General features: G+C 42.5%; 1 protein-coding gene across 1 annotated transcript; it reads left to right on the plus strand.

Moving 5' to 3' along the window:
* Positions 1-1,629: 1,629 nt before the first annotated feature.
* LOC123187647 (condensin complex subunit 1) lies at positions 1,630-8,380 on the plus strand (the record flags this gene model as incomplete). Its single annotated transcript, XM_044599565.1, is given in 16 exon segments — positions 1,630-1,955; positions 2,039-2,199; positions 2,276-3,416; positions 3,495-3,686; positions 4,171-4,827; positions 4,925-5,098; positions 5,200-5,267; positions 5,378-5,600; positions 5,696-5,795; positions 5,957-6,072; positions 6,160-6,217; positions 6,637-6,788; positions 6,899-7,094; positions 7,278-7,751; positions 7,836-7,935; positions 8,066-8,380. Coding segments are annotated over 16 exon segments (4,145 nt in total), but the record flags the coding sequence as incomplete, so codon positions are not given.
* Between the last annotated feature and the right edge of the window lie 983 nt (positions 8,381-9,363).

Consider the following 9,363-nt stretch of genomic DNA (forward strand, 5'->3'; position numbering starts at 1 on the left):
GAATTCAGGGTTCCGGCCGGAGCCTGCCGAAATCGAGCGCTAGATTGGGGGCGCGCGATTTGCCCCCAGCTTGAGGTTGCAAACCCTAGTTCCCGTAGATTTGGTGCCCAGCGCCGTACTGCTTGAGTCTTGACAGACGCTCGCAATTGGTTTTTCGAACTTTGATGTTTGCTCAAGATTTTGAAAGCCAAACCACAGTTGACCGAACACTCACGTCCTCAGAAATAAGAGTTCCCCACTGTCGTCTGACATTTCCCGAGCTACAACTTGACTCGAAATGAGTCATGTTGGCCGTCCACCTTAGGAATCTGAGTGTCTGGCTGGGATATACACTGTGTTGCCCTTTTGAGCTAATTCAGTTTTGGGTTGCTTCTCCGGATTCTCGAGCATTTTGTGTTTGCTGGATTTTCTGGAAGCTGAAGGTCTTATGTGCTGCTTTTGGAATCTGCAACATATCAAAGTAAAGCTATGCTAGGTCAAGCATTGTGGTCAAGCATTTTGTGTTTCCTAATGACTGATGCCCGTTAACTTGATGTCAACTTACACCCCACAGCCTGCAGGAGTTAGTATTTTTCTTTTCTCCGTTAAGTTTCAAGTGACCAGATAACTTTGCGTGCTGCTGGTATGGGTTGATTATAATATCAAAATTATGCAACATTATGAAATGCAGTGCTTAATTGTTACAACCAGAAATTCTGTAAATGACTCAGACAATGATTGGTCGCATCCATCCCCAAATTCCTGATGCCTTTTGGATTTTCATCTCTGTTGTTCTCCATGGTTTTTTGGGCTTCCAGATCGGCAAGCCCTGCTTAAGTCAACGTTGTTTCTGGTGTTCCTTAAAAGAGTGTACTATCACACATTGAAGTTCTTAAATTATTTTTGGACTCAATCTTTGCTCACACGGACAGAAACCTAGTCTGCAGTTAAAATTCTAATAAGTGTCCTGAACATTTGAGAAAAGTCACTTATCTTTCCAGAGCTAGCACTGCCTATTTTTTAAAGTTGTCTTGTCATACAAGTGGTTGCCGACTTTCATGTGCTCTAAACTGTTCATTTTTTTGTAAGCTAGTTCACACTACACAAGGTAACCAGTATTTTGCAAAATAAACCTTTGGTGATTTACATAAAAACTACTCCCTCGGTAAAGAATCATAAGACGTTTTGCAAAATATTGGTTACCTTGTGTAGTGGAAGCATTGTCCCTTCTTTTTGAAGGAAACATAATGGAAAAGACAGTACTGGAAAAAATATTTAATAGGTGAAATATACAAGAAAAAAGGACAAAAATAAGAATGACATGGTTTTCAGGTTCATTAGTTCATATGATCACAACTGAAACAAGTGTGCCTAATGTTGAACTAAAGTTGCTCTACAAGCAAAGCTTCCAGTACAGCCAGTTAGCTTTCTTTTCCTCCCTTGATGTTTTCAGATTTGATGCATTACTTACATTAACAATCAAATGAGCATGTCAACTGCTTAGGAAACATTTGCACCAATATTTAGGCTCTCTAGACTATTTTAGTTTGTTGCATATGAAAGTACTGTAGTTATTTCTTTTGTCAACATGTGTATATCTATTTTTTCAATATGAACTAACTTGTTCTTTTGGTTTGACTTAAATTAAAGGCACATCATTTGATCTGTCTGACAAGGAACTCTTCTGCATTGAGGAACAGGATGTGTTTAATAGCTTATACTCTCTTGTGCGTGACTTCACTTGCTTGCCCCCAGGGCTTAAGTTCAATCTTGTTGAGGCTTTGCGCTCCAACCTCAGTGTTCTTCTGCCCAACATTGACTCCCTTTCACGAGCTTCCATGTCATCCCCCTCTGATGGGATCCCTATCACTGACCGCATCGCGTCTCACCGCAATGCCCTCAAGATCTACTCCTTTTTCCTCCTCTCCATTGTCCTCGCTCAGGAATCTTCAGCTGATAGTGGCACTGGGGCAAAGGTAATACTTGTCCAAAGCATATGATTCTTCAGGTTTTATACCTTTTTACATTTAAATAGTTTTTTTCTGCCATTTGGATTTAGGTGACAGCACATGGTCGGAAGAAGAATCCTGTTTATGCTTGGAATTGGGAAGCGCAAAGAGGGCGGATCATGAATCTGGTCGCCAATTCTCTTGAAGTTGACCTTACACTACTTTTTGGTCCAGGCGGCGCTGATGAGCGATACCTATCTTTTGCTTCAAAGTAAATTCTTGAACCTTGGTATAGTGTACTTTTCAGTAATCTTGTTCTTATAGTGACTTTGCTTTCTTGTGCATAGGTGTACTTATGTTCTCTTTGAGAATCAAAATGTGTTAAAAGATGAGGAAACAAGAAATGGTCTATGCCGGATAATTGGTGCAATAGCTACAAGGCATCAAAAGATTTCTCAAACCAGTGCATCCGTCTTGCATTTGATCCATAAATATGATTTCACTGTCGCTCATCTTGCTGAAGCAGTTGCTGCTGCTGAGAAAAAGTTTGGTGATGGAAGCTTGGCAATTTCCCTGATCAGGGAAATAGGTCGCACTGACCCGAAAGACTACGTGAGAGATGGTGCTGGTGCTGACAATGTTGGGAGATTCTTAGTAGAACTTGCAGATCGTTTGCCAAAACTTATGTCTACCAATCTTGGTGTTCTAATACCACATTTTGGTGGGGAATCATACAAGATTAGGAATTCTCTTGTTGGGGTCTTGGGCAAGTTGGCTGCAAAGGCTTTCAAAGACGTTGATGGAAATAACAGTGCTCATTCCATAAGGCTCCGAAGTAAGCAGGCTATGCTAGAAATTTTGATCGAGCGTTGTAGGGATGTGTCAGCATACACGAGGAGTCGTGTCCTTCAGGTCTGGGCAGAGTTGTGTGAAGAAAATGCTATTTCAATTGGCCTGTGGAATGAAGTGGCATCAGTTGCTTCAGGGAGGTTGGAGGATAAAAGTGCAATCGTCAGGAAATCAGCACTACAACTTCTCATCACAATGCTGCAACACAACCCTTTTGGGCCTCAACTAAGGGCCACGACCTTTGAGGCAACTTTAGAGAAGTACAAGGAGAAATTGGAAGAAAAGGAATCTCAATCTCCTGCGGAAGGTGAACTTGTGAATGACCATCCATTGGGTGAAGTGACCGTGGGGCAAGACGAGAGTGTCAGTGATAGTTGCCTACCTTCTAGTCAAGACCAGACAGATCAAGATCCTATGTTTGTAGATATAACAAACTTAGAACAGATCAGAGCTTTGGTTGCATCCCTTGAGGCTGGTCTGCGATTCACGACATGTATAACGTCGTTAATGCCAATTCTTATCCAGTTATTGGCTTCATCTTCAGCCACAGATGTCGAGAACACTATTCTTCTGCTAATGAGATGCAGACAGTTTCAGGTTGAAGGTTCAGAAGCAGCACTCCGGAAAATGTTACCTCTGGTAATGTCCCGGAACTAGCTAGTTTGTGAACTCATGTTTTGTTTGCATTTTCCTCACTCATTTTAGCTTTTTTTGTAGGTATTTTCTCAGGACAAGTCAATATATGAAGCAGTGGAGAGCGCATTCATTGCCATATACACAAAAAGGATCCCAACAGAAACAGCCAAAAGTTTGATAAACCTCAACATCGATTGTAGCATTGGTGACCTTGCTGCCCTGGAGAGCTTAGTTAGTTCATTGGTACTGAAAGGAGAGATTTCATCCAACACGGTGCGCTCTTCTTTCCCCTTAATGTTTGCTGATACTTGTAGCAACAGCAATGCTATGCACTCTTTCATATAGGATTCAATGTGTACCGAATACTGATTAGATGTGTTGCTGCTTAGATTATTCTATTCTTGTCTGCTATTGCATTGTACTGTGGAAGTCCAAGATAGGGTTATTAACTTGCATTTAGGTGAGAGAGCTAATTTTAGAACATCCAGCAATTGTGAATTTAAGATGCATGCTGAAAATTTTGCTCCCAGCTCATCAATACCTCAATGTGAGAATTTCCTTTGAAGATTCTAATGATAAGTTTTATTGATTTCTTGTGCTATTAAGGTGTACTTTGACAACTGTATCGCACCAATGTTTTCCTAGGCCTATTTAAGCATAGCCATTTTGTTGAATGCCATTGTACTATTTTAGTGATGCATCGTATCTTATTTTGCTCATGAGGAGCATACTTGCTAAGTCCCACAACCTCTTGCAGATGTCAGCTTTGTGGGATTATTTTTGCTTCAACATCAACGGTGTAAGGCCAGTGCAATGCCGTGGAGCTTTATCAATTCTTTGCATGGCAGCAAAGTCATCTCCTAGCATTCTGGGTACTCACTTGCAAGATATTGTTGACATTGGGTTTGGGCGCTTGGCTAAGGAAGAGCCTCTGCTTGCTAGAACTGCATGCCTTGCCCTGCAAAGATTATCAGAAGAAGACAAGATCAAATTACTAAGTACTAGTACCAGAGTATTTGCTGCACTGCAAAGCTTGGTAACTAGCTTCTCGCTTCCGGAGAAAATATGGTATGGCGCAACAGATAAAGCTATAAGTGCCATATATACCTTACACCCTGCACCTGAAATCTTTGCTGCTGAGATTGCAAAGAAATCCCTCAGTTCTGTATTCAGTGCCTTCGGAATGGATGGCATGTCTAATGGAGTGGAACTTGAAACTCAGAATAGTTCCACAATTACGGAGTTATCAGCCATGAAGTTGGGTAGATTTCTTTTTGTCATTAGTCATATAGCACTCAACCATTTGGTTTACATTGAGACTTCCGTTAAGAAAATCCACAAACAGAAACAGAAGAATGAAAAATCACAGTCCACCAATGAGGATAGTCAGGTAGATGGTTCTAAGAATTCGGAGGTAATTCTTGTCTGTTACATCCATTTGAACTTTTCAACTTTGGCTTGTCATTGTTTCATGTGACTTGAACTTGTTATTCTTTATGTGATGCTGGCAGGCACAAGACATAAATGCTGAACTGGGACTTGGTGCAACGAGAGATATTGCAATCGAGTTCTTTGCTGAAAAAGCTGAAAGGGAGATTGTTTCCTATTCTTGTGAAAAGAACCTTCTTGGACATTGCGGACCATTTCTATCAAAACTCTGCAGGAATCTGACTTTGCTGCAAAAGGTTTGTATTCTATTGTATTGCCCTTCGTACATCTTTGAAATGTTTGGTTTCCATTGCTCTCTGCGGTTTTGTCATGACTGAATATTATTTTTTGGGTGTAGTTCCCGGAGTTACATGCTTCTGCAATGCTTGCTCTTTGCAGACTAATGATTATTGATGCAGAATTCTGGTATGCAAACAACATCCACCTGATTGTGTTTGTTTAATATTATGGGTAGCATCCTGTTTTATCTACAAATTTGTGACGACACTGAATCTCATTATATGCTCAACTTGCAGCGAGGCAAATCTCCAGATCCTATTTACTGTTGTGGAAAACGCATCCTCTGAAATCGTCCGATCTAACTGCACTATAGCCCTTGGTGATTTAGCAGTTCGCTTTCCAAACCTCTTAGAACCTTGGACAGAACACATATATGCCCGATTGAGCGATTCATCGGCATCTGTGAGGAAGAATGCTGTGCTGGTCATTTCTCATCTCATATTGAATGACATGATGAAGGTCTCTCTCCCCCCTGCCAATCTCTCTTTCTGCTCTCTCTCTCTCTCTCTCTCTCTCTCTACCACCACTGAAACACGTTCGCAAATCCTATACAGGTTAAAGGTTATATCAACGAAATGGCGGTGAGGGTAGAAGATGAAGATGAGAGGATCTCAAGCCTTGCAAAACTCTTCTTCCATGAGTTGTCAAAGAAAGGTACATGTATAAAATGTGTCAGTCCATTTGATTTAATTTAATACTGCAGTTAGACTTCCATTAATTTCTTTTTTCCTTTGGCAACTGTGTCAGTACATGTATAAAATGTGTCAGTACATGTATAAAATGTTACCTCCTTTTTTCCTTTGGCAACTGTGCAGGAAGCAATCCAATTTATAATCTTCTTCCAGATATTCTGAGTAGACTGTGCAATCAACACCTCAAGGAAGAAACGTTTCGCAACATCATGCAATTCTTAATTGGTTCTATTAAAAAGGTCTAACATGCCGCTTCTTTTTCTGCCATCAGTGCACTTTGGTTTTTATTTCTTGATAAGTATATTAATTTCTAACTATTATTTCAGGACAAACAAATGGAAGCTCTTGTCGATAAGCTTTGCAATAGGTTTGCTGGTGTAAATGGTATTACATTCTTACTTCTCCAATCAGATTATACTGAATATTTATGTTGTTCGTGTGTGATTCCATTAATTGCTAATCAACTGTTGACCACTCGACATCTGTTTAAGAAACCATGAGATACATAAACTTTGATGAATGGAAATTAAGAATTACGAATAAAATGAGAGCACCAACCAAAGATTTAATGCTGTGAATCAGCAGGTTGTGTTACGTGTTGTCTTGTAAGTTTCTCCACAGAAGTTAGCAGTATGGAAATTTAGCAAGGCAGCTGACTTCTTTGACTCTCATTTCAGTCTTCTGTTCTCCCTGAAACAGCCGTGATTTACTACATGCATTATTTTGGATCTTTTCATGAATTGTATAACTTTGTGCTCACCACTTTCTCAGATGTATGATTCTTTCTTTGCTTGTATTTTCAGATGTTAGGCAGTGGGAGTATATCTCTTACTGCCTCTCTCAGCTAACCTTCACTGAGAAAGGTTTGAAGAAACTCATCGATAATTTCAAGATTTTTGAGCATGCATTATGTGAAGATTCTGTGCTGAACCACTTCAGAAGCGTGATAGCAAAGGTTGGTTGCATAGCCTCAATGGCTGCATACGCTTAACGTTTTGTTGAAACCAGAAGTCTGAGTTTGTGAATTCTATGCTTTCATTGATCTATGTCAATTTGTCCAAACAGTGTAAGAAGTTTGCGAAGCCAGATCTCAAAGCTTGCATTGAGGAATTTGAGGAGAAAGTTAGCAAAGTTCATGAGGAAAAGAAAGAACAAGAAGCCACGGCAAGAAATGCGGAGGCACATAAGCAGAAAATTGATTCTCTTGATAAAATCCTACTCGCTAAGGAAGCTGGACAGAATGACAGAAACTCTGCTGAGGGTGAGTTAACTTTTTTCTTTCTTTCTGAATATCTTTATGTTCTTTGCCATTTAAGTTACTATCCATGCGAGTACTTCATGTATGCTTACTTCATTACAACCCAAAGTGGTGTTTATGATGTATGCGCTAGAGTAGATAATGTTCAATAGAGAGCTCACTTATTTATGCGTGTTCCGTGAACAGAGGAAACCAGTGAGGTTATCGATCCTTCAGTGGATGGCAATGTTGAAGACAAGGAGACAGAGGAAACTAGTGAGGTTACCGATCCGTCAGTGGATAGCAATGTTGAAAATAAGGGGGCAGAGGAAGGTACTGGGGACATTGACCCTTCAGTGGATAGCAATGCTGAAAATAAGGAGACAGAGGAAGCTACTGAGGTTACTGATCCTTCATTGGGAAGCAATGCTGAAAATGAGACAGAGGAAGGCACTGAGGTTACTGGTCCTTCAGTGGATAGCAGTGCTGAAAATGAGGAGACAGATGAAGCTACTGAGGATATTGATCCTTCAGCGGATAGGGCTGCTGAAAATAAGGAGAACAGGACAAAAGGCAGCGGCAACATTTGTTCCGGAAAAAGTCAGACATCATCCACTGTTACGGAGTCAGAAGATGATAGCACAGAGGTTCAATCATCCAAAACTGTCCGCAGTCGCAAAGGTAAGCCATAATTCCAGCGCAGATTACTGAAGAACGCGTCATAGATCCAGTTGCTCAAGGGACTTGTTCCGTCTATCTGTACAGGTTCGACGCGATCGACTGTAAAGAAGATCAGAGAACCTATCTTGGAAGACTCTGCAGACGTTGCTCCTCCAGTCAGGCGTTCCACCCGCTCAAGTAGAAGGTGCGCTTCACTAGCCGTCCTGCTCACTAATCTTTTTTATTTTGCGTCACACACCGTGTTTAAAAGCTCTAAAAGCTCTTGCTTATCCATGATTTTCTAATTTGGGATACCCTCGCTGACAAATTGGCAGACAATGAAGCTGAAGGAATATGGAGCAAGTGGCGACTCCCTGTCGCTGTATGACGATCTCGGCTTGAGATCATGGGGTTCTGAAACCATCAATGCTCCGCCGTCCTGACGCCTGTGTGTACCGTAGTGTTTATTGGCCTGCTCTGTGCTGGTATATCTGTGCCGGCTCCAGACTGCTGTGTTAACTACCGCTTGTATTCCTTCCAACAAGGACCATTTGTATCTCTGTAGTAACACTTTGGCTCTAGTCACCTGTAACCCCTTAAGTTGATATTTATTTCGTTCGATCCCGCTGATTGTACAATTCTATACTCTACACACGCATACCATTTCTGTGTTTCTCTATGCACACAGGTTCACCAGTCAAATCATCATAGTAATAATCGAAGAAAATGACCGCGCAACTTTTCCAACCGACGAGCAAGCGATATCTATCCCGTTCACCGCGAGCCAGGAGGTCTGGACCAGGAACTATTTTCCCTGACAGTCACTACACGTTATCGTGTCATATGGGACCAACAGGATAGAGGGGCGAGCAAGCAACGGAGAAAGTTAATAGTAACAGCCACTGGTGCTAGATAGGCCCCAATAATGCAGGAGGAAAGCAGCAGCGAGTCGCCACCTCGACCCTCGTCCCCGTGAGGAGGACGAGCAGCAGCAGCGACGGTTCCTGCGCGCCACACCACGGGAGTGCAAAGCCGACATCGTTCTCGCATCTCGCTTATCCGCTGCCGGTGAGTGCCGTCCTGCCGGGGCCGCTCCCAGCCACGTTTTCTCCTCGCAGCGTACTTTGATCGCGAGATGGAGATGAAAAATTCAGCCGGCGACGCCGATGTCTCGGGCAGCTGGCCGCGCGCTCCTCCTCGCGATCCCCGGGCATGCTCCAGCCACCGGATTTGCGTGGCGGGTGGTTCCTGTGACCTCGCGCGTGTCGCGACCGGCGACTCGGTGTTGTTGACGGCTCTAGTGGTGTGCAATCACGCAAGCATGCCATTTTTTTTCCAAGTCATAAACTGTCAAAATAATATACAAAGAACATAAGAAGTAAAAGAAATATTCAGATCCGTAGACAACCCTGGCAACAATTACAAGCACTGAAGTGAGTTGAATGTGCGTCGCCGTTATCGCCCCCCTCTCAATGAAGCCGGGCAAACATGCCATTTGCTTCAGCACCACCACCGTTTCTTGACCTTCTTGCGGCCAAAACGTGAAACCGTGCAAGCTTACGTAGAAGAAATACGAGCGACGTGCCTTGGCCGGGCGGCGGGCGTTCAGCCTTCCCCTCGCGGTCTGCACGGC

This window comes from Triticum aestivum, chromosome 2A, assembly GCF_018294505.1.
Source record: "Triticum aestivum cultivar Chinese Spring chromosome 2A, IWGSC CS RefSeq v2.1, whole genome shotgun sequence".
Taxonomy (NCBI): domain Eukaryota; kingdom Viridiplantae; phylum Streptophyta; class Magnoliopsida; order Poales; family Poaceae; genus Triticum; species Triticum aestivum.